At 35.0% G+C, this 17,385-nt stretch overlaps 1 protein-coding gene across 3 annotated transcripts in view; it reads right to left on the bottom strand.

Moving 5' to 3' along the window:
- The window catches only part of TWSG1 (twisted gastrulation BMP signaling modulator 1), a 63,472-nt gene that overhangs the window by 26,378 nt on the left and 19,709 nt on the right, over positions 1–17,385 (bottom strand). For all 3 annotated transcript variants that reach the window (XM_019712610.2, XM_019712612.2, XM_019712611.2), the window contains exon 3: positions 5,738–5,837. In XM_019712610.2, the coding sequence (XP_019568169.1) occupies positions 5,738–5,837 (100 nt within the window). The remainder of the gene's footprint in view (positions 1–5,737; positions 5,838–17,385) is intronic.

The raw sequence follows: 17,385 nt of genomic DNA, 5'->3' as shown, positions 1-17,385 counted from the left end.
TGAGCCAATTCAGGTCAATTCTGGTTCAGGTTTATCCTACTGTCCTGGTTTCATTCTCAAAAGGGTCCTAATTTGGACAATAAATTATGTGGTCACCTCATCTATAGTTGAGGGAGGGAAGAGTGGAGGTGACAGATATGGAAATGAACCATCTGTTTTATCACTGTTATATACACTTGTCTTTCTAATTATGTAAATATTTTACATAATCAAAACACTAAAATAGATCAAAAAGGAAATTAATAATCACCTAAAATTGAAAATAAACTAACATAAGAACCCAATTTTACATCAAGTTGATCAGATAACCACTCAGAGAAAATTACTCCAACTAACCTTGGAAGACAGTATTTGGGCTTACTTCTTCAGTATATATTCAAGGACAAAGCAATCTTAACTGTCATTTAACAGTTGTATTTATGTATTGTAAATAAAATATATACATACTTATATTAATGCTGTTAGGAACCCAAAATTTCAGCATAAAAGAGTTACAGATATAAAATCAAAAGAAGTAAATAAAAGACCCTGTAATCTTAAATTTGAATTGGCAATATTAGCACAAACTCAAAGGTTTCCCCCTGTAGCTATTTATTGGCTCTGCTCACTGAAAAGAACTAGAAGAGAAGTAATAGCCACAAGTACCCCTAATGCTGAGATTGTGGTCTTTAACTACCATTTTCTTCTAACGGTAACCAAAGCTCCCTGGAGGAATGGCTAATTCCGGATATGAGGCAGAAACGTGTAGGATGAGCCTGGGACAGCCTGTCTGAAGCTAACAAAGATGATAGAAGTCATGTCAAAAGGACACAAGAGCCAAGTTGAAAAGGCTCCTAACTAACCAAAGATGGGGCAATTTGAGTAAAAAGAATAATGACAGCAAGTGATTAAAAAACTAAATACATTTCTAAAAGCCATGAGTTCATAATGATAGTTAAAAAAGAAATCACACACACCAAAAACAAAAACAAAAAACCCTACTGAAAAGTAAAGCAAAAATATATTGAGTCCTACTGGTATTTGCTAGGGCATGAAGACAATACTCTGAAAAACGATAAAGAGAAAGAATTTAGTATTTATCTAACATTTTGTTTATCCTTTATTTCAGGGTAATTAAAATGGGAAAGTTCTAGTAAATGTGGGAAAGTTCTTCTATATAGAATAATTCCAGCTAATACATACAGAAGGAATACTAATAATAGATCATTATTTAATAAAAGTGACAATGGCAATGGTCATCAATAAAGGATAAAGCCACTAGGTAAAAGACTCGTCGGGAACTTACCACCAAGGGATCAGACTTTCACCATCTGAATCCACCAATCAATCTTAGCATCATTAAAAGCAGGGCACCTAGATATTATTAACGTGCACACTATACCACTGTACCCCACTTCCACAAGACTCAACCTGAATCTAATCATCCTTTAGTTCTAACTTCCAGTCTACAGGAAATAGAGAGGATAGGGTAATAAGTTAAACAACCACAGGAAGCAATCAGCCAAATCCAGAATGTGGTATACTTCCCATCACAACTCACTAGTTTCCTCAACAAATCAATGGAATTTTAAAAGGTGGTAAGGGGAGGAGGAATTGTTTTAGAATCAAAGAAACTTAAGAAACCTAACAACCAAATACAGTATATGGACTTTGTGGGATCTTGATTTGACTAAACTATAAACAACATTTAGTCAATTCGGGTAATCTGAATATGGACTGGTTATTAGATTTAAGGAAGTATTGTTCATTATTTTAGGTGTGGTTATGACAATGTATTATGTAAGAAAGTTTACTTTTTTTTGAGATATGTAAGTAAGGCACTTTGGAGTTGTAGTGAAATTGTTTATGTTATACTCCATCAAAGGGAGGATAGACAGACAAATAGATGAACAGATCAAACAAGTATGGCTGTTGAAGCTGAGGAATATGTGCATAGAAGTTCATTGAGCTCTCTATTTTGCGTTTATTTGGAAAAGTAAAAACAAAACAAACTCTAAAAAATAAACCCCAAAAAACAAAACAACAAAACCTGTGGGTAAAGATCTAAGTTCTAAATACCACAGGATATGAGGAATATACTGGACAACAAGGATGAAAATGAACTATGGTGATTACTCTTAAGAGAAAAATGAGAAAAGAGAAACGAATTCTCTTACACAACAAAGCTGGAAGAGAAATCTTGCTAGACAAAGTCTACAGAATGATACAGGAAGGGAAGGCTACTCTAATTTGGAGATCTGTGCCCCACCCATGAAAAGTATGGGGAGTGTTTCAACTTAGCATCACTAAAAGTAGTTTCAACTTAGAAGGGAGGAGTGGCCACATGTTTGCAAAGGACATCAAGAAAGCCTAATGTGGAAGAGAACTGCCTAAAAGAAAGAGTATTGTTGTACAAAAAGAACTGGAGTATCTAAAATTTACCCTAGAAAATAGAAAGATTAACTGAATTTAAAATGGAAGATAAAGTTATATTATGAACTGACTTGAAGTTTAAAACTGGTATTAAATCCTTAAAGGTAAACATGTTTTTTAATGGAAACTGGCCCAGAAGAACATAAGTTGCTTCTAAAATTGTAGAGATATGTGCATGTATAATTATTCTTCCTCAGTAGAAGAATTACAGACCTGCTTTCCTAGAAGCAGCCAAATGGCAGTGCTAGCATTGTGTAATGGTTAACACACAGACACACACACACACACACACACACACACACACACACTTTAGGCAAAGCTAAAAGTACATTTGTATATTTGGAATCCATGTTTAAATTAAATGCTTGTATATATTATAAGGGATTAATATGCTTATTTTCTCTTTTATACTTCCATTGTACATATTAAATTATAACTTACATTTAAAGCTGTAAAATAATTCAAAGCTTTTTTTATTTCAGCTAACATAATAAAAAAATTACAGCTATTGAGGGCATAAACTGTTCATCTTGGGAGAACAATGCATTAAGAATTCATTTATTTGACAGTAATAAAATACTGGAGTACCTTCTATGTGTCAGACACTATACTATCTGTTAGAGATGCCAAGATGAATCTAAGACAAGAGAGGAAAAGAGACTTCTGTCCTGATTCTTTCAGAATTCACTACAAAATAAGGAAAAACAAGAAACTGAAATCCTAACTCCACCTTGGAAGAACCTAAGAGCTAAATGTAACTGACGAAGCAGTCTCCCTCCCATGCAGATTAACCACAGAACTCTGGAAAAACTCTGGAGTTGGAGACACCAGGTATTGCAGAGGCAAGCTTATTTTGAGGGGTACATGTCTAGGTCCCTGTGTCTCTTCTCCCACAGCAATTATATGAGATGAGAGCACTATTCTCTAGAGAAATTAAACAAAAGAGGCCCTGGACTAGGAACAACAAATACTGTAGAGGGTGGAATTGAAGATGGAAATAAACAAGGAAAGTAAATGACAGTATGTTTACTGAATAAGGAACATCACCCCTCAGTATCCCAGAATATTTGCACCACCCATATTTTACTCCACCCCCACTCCAGGCAAGAAACTCAAAGATCCTTCTCTGAAAAAACTGTACAACCCCACAGGGAAAGATCTACAGCTTGATGAAAAAGCCAGCTCATCTTCCAATCATCTGAGAGTAAGGCAAACGAGAGTCCACGTCCTGGCTACAAGCACAGGGCTTCCAGTCAGCATTAGAGCGACAAACTTTTACATACGAATAGACTGCCCAGGATCACCAGACATTTGAGGAAATGGAAACAGTGCAAACAGTAGAAAGAAAAACTTCAACAACAACCAAACTCTATAATTAACAGTTCCAGAAAGATAAGAAAAATATCTACAAAACAAGAAAGTATGTTCCCCAAAAAGGAGTCAGAGAAGGGCTCTTGGAAATTAAAAATGAAAGCTAAAATTTTAAACATTAATACAAAGCCTAGAAAATTAGTAACTCTCTGAGGAAGTATTCTCTAATACAAAAAGACAAATAGGATTATTCATTAATAAATTAATATTTACACTGTTATACATAAAACTAGTATATAATACTAATTTATTCAATGGATTGTTAAAGTAATTACTGATTTAACTAGAAGTAGGGATAAAACTATATTGGAAAGATAAGAGGTAAGAGAGAGAAATCATCATCTCTCTCTCAAGAAGCCAACAGCTTCTAAAATCAAAGAATCAAGAGAATAATATGTAAGAATAGTATTTAGAATTATGGAAGTAATACAATAATGAAGAGATGAAAGTGGCTGTCTCTGGCACAAGATCAAAGGATTGGGAGGAAGAAGCAGGTCACAGGATTGTTTTAGCAGTATGTGCACGTATCCCACTTTGATAAAAATAGAGATTAATTTTAAAAGATCAATATGACACCAGATCTTTTCTTAGGGAGTTTATACTCTATTGGAAGAGACATGCGAAACAACAATTATACCGAGTTTCCCCGAAAATAAGACCTAGCCAATCAGCTCTAATGCGTCTTTTGGAGAAAAAATTAATATAAGACCTGGTATTATATTATACCCACTTTATATTATATTATATCCAGTATTTATATTATATTATATTACATTATTATTATATTATATTATATTATATTATATTATATTATATTATATTACATTATTATTATATTATATTATATTATATTATATTATATTATATTATATTATATTATATTATATTATATTATATATTATAGACCCGATCTTATACTATAGTAAAATAAGACTGGGTCTTATATTAATTTTTGCTTTAAAAGACGCATTAGAGCTAATTGTCCGGCTAGGTCTTTTTTTCGGGGAAACATGGTAGTAGCAGAAGCAGACAATCTGAATAGCATAGAGGATCCTATCTCAGTCAAATGAGAAAGGTTTCTGAGACAAGGAGTCACTTGAACTTTGGCTTCAAAGATGTAAAAGAGTTAACTGGTTGGAGAGACGATGATGAGTGTATCTCCCAGGAACAGTCTATGTAGGTAAGTTTTCTTTCTAAAATACAAATGATAGCATTCTATAAATACACTTTTACATCTTATTTTTTTTTAATTTAATACATCTTGGAGGCTATTCCTCAGAAAGTCCATAAAAACAGCTTTTAGTTTCTCAAGGATCTTTTAGTGAAATTTTATCTAAAGGAAGATAATTTATTTTTAATGCTAAGTACCTATTTTTTATTCACAACTATAATACATGCTTCTTATAAAAAAATTCAACAGTATGGGGCGGCTGGTTAGCTCAGTGGTTAGAGCACAGTGCTCATAACACCAAGGTCACCAGTTCGATTCCCATATGGGTTAGTGGGCTGCGCCCTCCAGAACTGGATTAAGGACAGAGACTTGACCTGGAGCTGGGCTGCGTCCCCCCACAACTAGATTGAAAACAATGACTTGATATGGAGCTGATGGGTCCTGGAAAAAACACACTGTTCCCCAATATTCCCCAATTAAAAATAAATTCAACAGTATAAGAAATGAAAAATAAAAAGTAAATAAATCCCCTGCTGTTCTTCTACTCCTACTTCCCACAAATAAGTACTTTTAATTTCCTCCTAGACCTTTTTCTATAAAAATACACATATATGTAAATACCATCCAATACAAGCAAATGCAATAATATAATGTTCTATACACCTACTGTATCTTATACACACATTAGTCTATACATATAAAATCCATTTATATTCTTTGATGTCTCTTAAAGTCAAGGATTCTGTGATAAGTATTAAGAAACTTTACTACCTATCAACTTACCAACACAATCACAGCACTCATCCCAAAGGGTCCCAAGACAGAGCATACACTCCTTGCAGCAGGAACAATTTCCTTCACCAGGACGGCACTGGCAGAGCTCCTAGAAAAAAAGACAGATGTTCAAACTTAAAATTCCAAATAACTGTATTTAAAATTAATATTTTGCAGTAAAAAACCACAATATTTGCATTTATAGTAATTTACCCTTGATACACTTTTTAATTAAAGAGCATTAACTATTTGCAAAAACATAAATACCTACAATGTCAAGTAGATTTATATTTTCTTTTGGACACATTCAGTGAACATGTTCTGGATGCCTTTACCTTATTTTGAAACATTTCATGAAATAAAATATTGTATTTTATAACTCATAACTTTACCACCCCAAAACACCTCGAAAAATAATTTAATACAAGCACAAAATCTGCTTTTCAGCTATTAGATTCATTGTTCAAATTAATCTAAATGAACAGACAACTTGTAGAGGAAGCTGTAGTTTCTCAATATATAGAGTATGAACAAAAGCATCTTATAAAAACTGTTATTTTCATTGATCTACAACATACTAAAACAGTGTGCTTGGTGTGGCAGACTGTTTACAAAGAAGGCAGCAATTATTCCCCTCTCAATGTCCACTCTCTTGACAATGTAACTTTGTAACTTCTCTGATCAAGAGGCAGTGTCTATTTCCAGACCTCCTGGATATAGGGTTATCTTGAGACTTGTTTTGATCAGCAGAATTTGGTGGAAGTGACATCTATTTATTCTGAGTCTAGTCCTCAAGAGTATTGAGTGTTTCCATTCTTTCTCCTAGAATTTTGCCCCGCTGCCACGTGTAGCCTGGGAGAAGACCACATAGGCAAGTCAATCCACCTGAAGCACTCCTAGCTCATTCAGCCTCCAACCAATCAGTAGCTGACAACAGACACAGGAATGAGCCCAGAAAAACCACCTAGATGACACAGGCCCAAATTACCAACCCACAGAAACAAGAGCTAAATAAATGGATGTTTTAAGTCACTAAACTTTGGGGTGGTTTGTTACTCCATGAAAGCTAATTAAAACAGCTTGTTTCGTAAATGAAGATTCAAGATAATTCCTTTAGCCTTTGTCACCACTCCTAAACAAACTCAACCTAAAGGGAAATTCTGTAGCTACCATTGCCTACTTGGCTTTCCCTGGGTTATGAGATACCATATATATAATTTAAAACCTAAACATAAAACATAATATTTATTTCTATTAAATTCATCTTATTACATTTCTAAACTCCTGGAGTCATTCTAATATGACATGACTTTTTGTCACCGATATTTAATTAAATTGATAGTTTAATCACACTGATAATAAACACTGATATTTAATTCCTCTTTTTTTCCTTCAAAAGTCCACTCGCTATTACACAGCACTTTCGAGAATCAACACTTGTGCTATATTCTAACTCATTACTTTGACGTTCATGTACATCTGTGTGGGCACAGAGCCAGGAATGCAGTTTCCAGGCTCTCAGCATCACGTGGAAAGGTGCTGGCTCAGGTCGTAAATGTCCATCAACTGTGACTGGATGGCCATCAGCTGTGGCTAGTTGGCCGTCAGCTGTAACCAGTGAGCCACTGGCCACTAATATAACTGCCGTGGCTACGCTAGCGGCAAATGGGGGCCTAGCAAAAAGATGGTGGCTGAGCTAGCAAGCGCAGATTGCAGTTAGCATGGCGGATTGTAGTTAGCCAGGGGTTGGTTGGTTGGTTGTTGATTGGCAGAGAAACAGCTGGTGGATTGCGGATCATGTGGCTCCTGCTTCCTGTGTCTCCAACCCAGCCGCCAGTGAGACCATAGTGGTATGACTCCCCTATCTATGGCTCCATGGGTGTTCCTTCCTGGGCTTGCCATATCCAGCGTTCTTATGTGGGGAGTGGGACCAGAGACTCTCCATAACACCCTGCGTGACAATTGGAGACCTAATATGTGCAAGTTATGATATTTCAGTACTGTGGAGTTCTGTAAGTCAGGCCATTTTCATGTAACGCAGACTGTAGATAACTTTTAGAAAGAGAGGGACTACAAGGACACGGACTTTCTGAGAAGTATAGATGCTTCATCATAAAAGCATCTGGTGATGCTTGATTCAGATAAGTTCACACTTACTTGGAAATCTAGAACAACACAGTTGCCAAATCTATACTTTGTAACTTGTTTCTCCACAAAAACCTGTCTGTCCTGTCTTTGGAGTGAGAAAACATTTTCTGAGAATACATTTTTTTACAAATACTGTCAGAGTTAAGGATATTGATACTTTCTGGCTTTTAGTTTTATAAAGATTGCCACTTAGTCACAAGAAATAAAGCTTCTTCTAAATTTTAATTTACATTTTACATAAAAACACCCCTTATCTTAGTTGCTTATATTTACATTACCTATTTACCTCAGGAAAATTAGAAGAGTAACAAATTTATTCAAAGAACATGTTTCTCCTTTTTCCTATCACAGCTTCCAAATGGTAGCCTGTTCAATGAATTACCATATATTATGCTAAATCATTTTAAAATGAATGTGAATTTAATAGTTTCCATTAGAGAAATCTGAGTTTTTGAAGCATTCATTGTGCCTTTTACTGTCAGGTGTTTGTGAGGTGTTTTAAATTGGAATGAAAGGGTGAGTGATATCCTAAGATTATTGTTAACTAATGGAAGGTTAAACCTATGACTATTTAAAAGTTGCTTGAACTTGCCTGGATTATCTAACCCTCTAGATTAAATCTATTTCACATCCTCTTAATAGATGCCTGTACTTTTATATGTCAGTCTGATAGGATAATGTACAGTAGTAATGTACTTAATGATTATAAGTTACTGATAGACTACAAACTGAGAGGCTATAGGAAGCTGAGACATGGGGTAAATGACTTAAAGATAAACTTTATTACTGTACTAGTAAAAAGACTGCTAAAACTGGTTGAATGCCAAGTAACAATATGCTAGCTAATATTTTTTTTCCTTTAATCTTACTACAGAAAAGACAAAAAAATTTGTCTTAATGAAACTTAATCACATAAATTAAGAAATTTTACAAAGCAAATAAGTCTAGACTACATTTAAAAAATCTCTATTCTTCATTTAACTCATGTCAGCATTCTTTTTAGGAGATTGGGAAATATGGAAAATGAGATCTTCAAACCAACCTTTTAGTCACTATTTGTGCCTTTTCAATTTTTAAAAACACACTTAACTTCTCACTTTCCAGGAGAAAATTCCAGGCAAATTTAATATATGACATTTAGGATCTCAAAAGTCTAACTGCAAATCAAGAAAGCAAAAATATATGGTAATCATTTGCTCTATGAAGATTGTTAAATCAAAAAAAAAATGGAAACAATGCATTTCCATGGGTAAATAATTATGAATAACAGCTATATGCAGCTCTTTGAGTAATTAATCTTTTCTATTCAATTTAACATGTCTTTCAAAATCACACTGTTGAATGTTGGGTCATAAACATATTTGGAAATACATACTTTAATTTTTTGACAGCAAGCAAACTGTGGTTAGGATGAATGTTTCTAAATACCGTGTTTCCCCAAAAATAAGACCTAGGTGGACCATCAGCTCTAATGCGTCTTTTGGAGCCAAAGTATAAGATCCAGTCGTGTATTATATTAAAATAAGACCGGGGACAATAATAACTAATATAATATAATATAATATAATATAATATAATATAATATAATATAATATAATATAATACCAGGTCTTGTATTAATTTTTGCTCCAAAAGACACATTAGAGCTGATGGTCCAGTTAGGTCTTATTTTCAGGGAAACACGGTATAAAAAACATTTCTAAAGTGCTTTGAATCTAAGTATTGGAAATACAAAAGAAAAAAAACTCAAAATGTAATTCTTTGTGATGAATCAAGAATCACAGAAAAAAATAACTTCATTTAAATTAGCAGAATGTGGATGATGTCATCAAAATGGCGGTGTGAAGTAAGCCTCTTGAAATCTCCCCTGGTATTTACAACAAATTGAACAACTATAACTCCACAAAGGACTCCCTGCACAGCAGACAGGCAAGACTACGAGGCACACTACTAAATTCCCCTAAAGGTGGGCAAACTGCACAAGCAGGGAGGAGGGAAGGGGGAAGTGCGGAGACAGAGCCATGCAGGCGCAGGACGCAGACTTAGCTCAGTGCTCCAAGCTCGCTACATCCCGGAACTACTGTAGCTGAGGGAGAGGGAAGAACTCGGGCTGCTAGGGCTCCATTTATGGCCCACAGGGTTGAGGGGGCAGCATATAACACGGCTGACCCCAAAGCTCACAGCAGAGACCTCGGAGCAAAGACTGAGGAAAGGAGGCTGAAAATGGTGCTTTAAGCCCTCACTGCCACAGAGAACAGAGGCCTTAGGCACTGAGACTAGCTGGCCCCTCCCTACCCTCCCAGAGCTCGCCCTGCTCCCACCTGCCCAGTGCTAGAAGCAGAACAGTAGCAGTGTCAGATCAAAAGAACAGAATATTTGCAGTTCTGAGAACTGTGGTCCGCACACACAGACTCACAGCCCAACTAGTTCTGGCAAAGGGGAGGGAGCTGTGGAAGCAGGACTAGCTGTAGTGGCGGTGGTTGGTGCCATTGCTCTGGGCCACCTCTCACAACCCACCCCGCCCCTGTCCCCACCTATCTGGATGGTTCCCTGCAGGAGTAAACAGAGCTGCTAAAACACACGGTGTCTAAAAACAGAAATAATAAATCATTAATTGCCATGAATAACCAAGGTAACAAGACAACTCAGGAAGAAAATGAAGTCTCCAGAAAATGTACTTAAAGACATGGAAATATGATGTGACTTAAATGACAGAGAATTCAAGACTGCAGTTCTTAAAAAACTCAATGAGATGCAAAACACAGACAAGCAGTTTAATGAACTCAGAAATGCAATCAAAGAACAAAATGAACATTTTACCAAAGATATCGAAACTTTAAAAAAGAACCAAATAGAATTTCTGGAGATGAGGGACTCAATAGAAGAAATGAAGAATGAAATAGCCAGATTAGGTAGTAGAGTTGACCAGATGAAGGAAAGAATCAGTGACATTGAAGATAGAAATCTGGAAATGACATGGATGGAAGAAGAAAGAGACTTGAGACTTAAAAGAAATAAAGAACTCTACAAGAACTTCCTGACTGCATCAAACAGAGCAATATAAGAATGACGGGCATACCAGAAGGAAAAGAAAGAGAGAAGGGAACAGAGAATATATTCAAACAGATAGATGATGAGAACTTCCCAAATGTGTGGAAAGAAATGGATCCTCAAATCCAAGAAGCAAACAGAACACCTAATTAACTCAACCCCAACAGGCTTTCTCCAAGGCATACTGTATTGAAGCTGTCAAAAATCAATGACAAAGAAAGAATCCTCAAAGCAGCCAGGAAAAAGAAGACAGTAAACTACAATGGAAAGCCCATTAGAATATCATCAGATTTTTCAGCAGAAACTCTACAAGCCCGGAGGGAATGGAACCAAATATTCAAACAATTGAAAGAGAGAAGTTATGAGCCAGGGATAATATATCCAGCAAAGATGTGCTTTAGATATAAAGGAGGAATAAAGAACTTTCCAGACATACAGAAGCTGAGGGAATTTTCTAACACACGATCTGCAATATAAGAAATAAGGAGGTTATTCGACCAGCATCAATAGGGATAGTTTGTGGCAACCAAAACATAAAAGGGGAGAAAGTAAAGGCCTGAACCGGAATATGGAAATGGAGAAAGTAAGCATACTAAAGAAAATGGAATACTCTAAATACCAAACTTTCTTTTCCATAAACTTAAGGGTAACCACTCAAAAAAAATCCAGAACTGAAATATACACTGTAATAAAAGAACAAACAGAGGGAAACATCATAGAATACCAGCACACAGAAATAATAGACAACAACAGAAAGGCAAAGAAACAATGGAGACACAGTCTTACCAGAAAACTAAAGACAGAATGATAGGAAATATTCACATATCAATAATCACCCTAAATGTAAATGGACTGAACTCACCAATAAAAAGGAACAGAGTAGCAGATTGGACAAAAAACTAAACCCGACCATATGCTGCCTACAAGAGACAGACCACAGCTACAAGGACAAACATAGACTCAAAGTGAAAGGGTGGAAATTGACAGTCCAAGCAAATGATATCCAGAAAAATCAGGTGTAGTTATACTGATACCAATTGAAAAAGACTTCATGATAAAAAAAGGTAGCAAGAGACAAAGATGGACATTTCATAATGGTGAAGGGGACTAAACAACAAGAAGACATAACAGTCATCAATATTTATGCCCCCAATCAGGGAGCAACAAAATATACCAACCAACTACTAACACAATTAAAGGGAGAAATTGACCAAAACACAATTATACTGGGGGACCTAAGTACATCATTGATGGCTATGGATAGATCATCCAAACAGAAAATAAATAAAGAAATAGCAGCCCTAAATGACACATTAGATGAAATGGACATAATTGACATTTATAGAGCACTTTATCCTAGAACACCTGACTATACATTTTTTTCTAGTGTACATGGAACATTCTCAAGGAAAGACCATATATTAGGATATAAAACTAGCCTCAGCAAATTTAAGAAGACTGAAATCATACCAAGCATATTTTCTGATCACAAAGGTTTGAAATTGGATATCAACTGCAAAATGAAAGCAGGAAAAAATACAAATACGTGGAGATTAAATAACATACTTTTAAAAAATGACCACATCAAAGAAGAAATAAGAGGAGAGATCAAAAGATACATAGAAACAAATGAAAATGAAAATACATCCTACCAAAATTTTTGGGATGTAGCAAAAGCATTTTTAAGAGGGAAATTTATATCATTACAGGCCTATCTCAAGAAACAAGAAAAATCCCAGATAAATTACCTCACATTACACCTTAAGGAACTAGAAAAACAAGAACAAATGAAATCCAAGGTCAGCAGAAGAAAGGAAATAATAAAAATCAGAGTAGAACTAAATGAAATAGAGAGCAAAAAGACAACAGAAAAAATTAATGTGACAAAGAGATGGTTCTTTGAAAAATTAATAAAATTGACAAAGCCTTGGCTAGACTCACTAAGATAAAAAGAGAAAGACACTAACAAACTAAATCAGAAATGAAAGAGGGGAAGTTATCACGGATGCCACAGAAATACAAAGGATCATCCAAGAATACTATGAAGGACTATATGTCACCAAATTCAATAACCTAGAAGAAAGTGACAAGTTCTTAGAAACATATAGCCTTCCTGGCTGAATCATGAAGAGCTGGAAAATCTAAATAGACTGATCACCAGTAAGGAAACTGAATCAGTCATCTGAAACCTTCCCAAAAGCAAAAGTCCGGGACCAGATGGCTTCATTAGTGAAGTCTACCAAACCTTCAAAGAGGGTCTAATACTTGTCCTACTCAAACTCTTCAAAAAATTGAAGAAGAGACAATACTCCCTAACTCATTTTATAAGGCCAACATTACCTTGACACCAAAACCTGGTAAGGATAACACAAAAAAAGAGAACTACAGACCAATATCTCTGATGAATACAGATGCAAAAATCCTAAACAAAATTCTAGCAAATCAAATGCAACAATACATTTAAAAGATTATTCATCACGACCAAGTAGGGTTCATTCCAGGAGCACAAGAATGGTTCAACATATGCAACTCCATCAATGTCATACATCACATAAACAAAATAAAGGACAAAAATTATGTGATTATAGCAATTGATGCAGAAAAAGCATTTGCCAAAACATCCATGTATGATTAAAACACTTAATAAAATAGGTATAGAAGGAAAATATCTTAACATAATAAAGGCCATATATGATAAACCCTCAGCTAATCTCATAATTAACGGTGAAAAACTGAAGCCCTTTGCTCTACATTCATGAACACGACAGTGTTGTCCCCTGATTATCCTCACCAGAGCAATCAGGCAAGATAAAAAAAAAAAAATGTATCCAAATTGGGAACGAAGAAGTTAAATTGTCACCCTTTGCAGATGACATGATTCTATATATAGAAAACCCTAAAGACTTCACTAAAAAGCTATTAGAAACAATAAACAAATACAGTAAAAGTCCATTGCATTCCTATGTCCTAACAATGAAATCTCAGAAAAAGAAATTAAAAAAACAATTCCTTTGCAATTGCAACAAAAAGAATAAAATACCTAGGAATAAACTTAGCAAGAATGTGAAAGACCTATATGCTGAAAACTGTAAGACATTTTAAAAAGAAATTAAAGAAGACACAAAGAAATGGAAAGACATTCCGTGCTCATGGTTTGGAAGAATCAACATAGTTAAAATGGCCATATTACCCAAAGCAATATACAGATTTAATGCAATCCCCATCAAAATCCCAATGACATTTTTTAAAGAAATAGAACAAAAAATCATCAGATTTGTTTGGAACCACAAAAGACCCCGAATAGCCAAAGCAATCTCAAGAAAAAAGAACAATGCTGGAGGTATCACACTCCCTGACTTTAGCTTGTACTACAGGGCTACAATAATCAAAACAGCATGGTATTGGGAGAAAAACAGACACGTAGACCAATGGAATAGAATTGAGAACCCAAAAATAAACCCACATAATATGGACAGATAATTTTTGACAAAGAAGCAAAAAACATACAATGGAGAAAGATAGCCTCTTGAATAAATGATGCTGGGAGAATTGGAAAGCCACGTGCAAAAGAATGAAACTGGACTGCTATCTGTCACCATGTACCAAAATTAATTCAAAATGGATCAAAGACTTAAGCATAAGACCTGAAACAATAAACTGCATAGAAGAAAACATAGGTACTAAACTTATGGACCTTGGGTTCAAAGAGCATTTTATGAATTTGACTCCAAAGGCAAGGGAAGTAAAAGCTAAAATAAATGAATGGGACTATATCAAACTTAAAAGCTTCTGCACAGCAAAAGAAACCATCGACAAAATAAAGAGGCAACCAACTGAATGGGAGAAGATTTTTGCAAACAGTGCCTCTGATAAGGGGCTAATATCCAAAATATACAAGGAACTCATACAACTCAACAACAAAAAAACAAACAACCCAATTGAAAAATGGGCCGAGGACCTGAAGAGACATAAGAGACATTTGTATGTCCAAAGCGGACATACAAATGGCAAATAGACATGAAAAAATACTCAACATCACTAATCATCAGAGAAAGGCAAATAAAAACCACAATGAGATATCACCTCCCCCCATTAGAATGGCTATCATCAAGACAAATAGTAACAAATGTTGGAGAGGCTGTGGAGAAAAAGGAACTCTCATACACTGTTGGTGGGAATGCAGATTGGTGCAGCCGCTATGGAAGGCAGTGTGGAGGTTCCTCAAAGAATTACGAATAGAATTGCCATATGACCCAGCAATCCCTCTCCTGGGTATCTACCCAAAAAATCTGAAAACATTTTTCCATAAACACATGTGTGCTCCAATGTTCACTGCAGCTTTCTTTACGGTGGCCAAGACATGGAAACAACCAAAGTGTCCTTCGATAGTTGACTGGATAAAGAAGATGTGGTATATATACACAATGGAATACTATTTGGCGGTAAGAAAAGATGAAATTGTATCATTTGTGACAACATGGATAGATCTTGTGATTATAATGCTATGCGAAATAAGTCAGACAGAAATAGTAGAGAACCATATGATTTCACTGATATGTGGTATATAAATCAAAAACAACAAAAGAACAAGACAAACAAATGAAGGAACAAAAACTCATAGACACATACAATAGTTTAGGGGTTACGGGGGGGGGCTCTAGAAGAGGGTAAACGGGGTCTAATAGATGGTGATGGAAAGAGAATTGACTCTGGGTGGTGAACACATAATGTGATATACAGATAATGTATTACAGAATTGTACACCTGAAATTTATGTAACTTTACTAACAATTGTCACCCCCATATACTTTAATTTTTTAAAAATCAGCAGAATCCTTTCTTCGGGACATTTAAGAAATCTGTTAGTTGTTTTAGGTATGAGGATATAAATTAATCTTCTGTAACTGGGAAGGCTTTGCCAAAGGGGTAGAGTCAAGATAAAAGTAATGCCTTAAAAAATTGATGTATTTTTTTGAATTGTAAAAGACTTTGAAAAATATTTACTAGAGTACAAAAAAAACCACACCCAAATTCCTTCAACGCTGATTAAGTTCCTATGCATTTCTAACAAAATAATGATTGTATACTCTCCTGCTCTAAAAAAATAAGCTATTCCCTATGGTAAAAATCTGTCAACATAATTTAATAGGTCCATAATAATATATTCTAGATACCAAAATTCAGAAACAGGCCTTAAATTGTTGATTCCTTCCACACCTTGTCCACTTCCTCATTTTTTATCATGACCTTCAAAAATTCATTATCTTCCATTTTACTATTTCTTTTTTTTAAAATTTTTTAAATTTATTGGGGTGATAATTGTTAGTAAAACTACATAGATTTCAGGTGTACAATTCTGTATTACATCATCTATAAATCCCATTGTGTGTTCACCACAAAGAGTCAGTTCTCCTTCCATCACCATATATTTGATCCCCCTTACCCTCATCTCCCACCCTCCACCCCCATTTTACTATTTCAAGGTCTCCACTTCTTAAACAGAAAATATGGTTGAAATGTAGAATTTTCTGTTTGGACTGGCTATATATTTTACCTTGAGGAAACTTGAGTACTGCTCAGTTGTATGGAATACGTGATCACAATCAAACACAAAGTTCACAGAAGCCCAAAGTTCACATAAAGACTGATTCAGTATTTCCATTTATTTACTGCCACCACCTCCCCAAAGTTCCTAAGTAGGTTATTTATTTATTTATTTATTTATCATTTATTTCAGGTGTACAAAACAATGTAATTGACATTCATAACCTTCACAAAGTGATAGCCCCCCTCCCCCAACCTATTACCTCTCTGACATTGTACATAGCTGTTACAGTTCCACTGACTCTATTCCTTATCCTTATGGTGTATTCCATATATATATATATATATATATATATATATATACACACACACACACACACACACACACACATATATGTAAAATTATGACACTCATTATTATTCAGCTTCGGCTTCAGGTGTACACTGCAGTGGTCAGGCACTAAGTAGGTTTTATTGATCACTAACACTAGCTAAGTGTTTTTTTATGCATTCTCTTGACTGTCATACAGCCGTACCAAGGTAGTTAATACCTTCATTTTCAAGTAAGGTTATGAAATTTGCACATCATTCAGTTAGTAAATGGCTGAGGTTTGATCCAAGTTTTGGTTAGATATTCCTGCTTTTTAAATACTGGAATGAGAAATACAAAACTTATTTCTTATTAATTCAGTGTTTCAATAATTATACTTATTACTCTTTCTTAGAGAGAATGAAACCATAATTAAATTTAGATAATCCTTTAGGTTGTTTAATTAAAGGCATTATATCTTTCACCTTCAGTACCTGAATACAATTAGAAGTGCTATTGCCCAAGTTTAATCATTGTTTGTAAAGGTAAAATAAGAGTCATTGGCTAAGAGTTGCAAAACCAGTGAATGGGAATTTAATAGTTA

The sequence above is a fragment of the Rhinolophus sinicus genome, linkage group LG09, assembly GCF_036562045.2.
Source record: "Rhinolophus sinicus isolate RSC01 linkage group LG09, ASM3656204v1, whole genome shotgun sequence".
NCBI lineage: Eukaryota > Metazoa > Chordata > Mammalia > Chiroptera > Rhinolophidae > Rhinolophus > Rhinolophus sinicus.
This window is presented reverse-complemented; position numbering and strand designations above follow the sequence as displayed.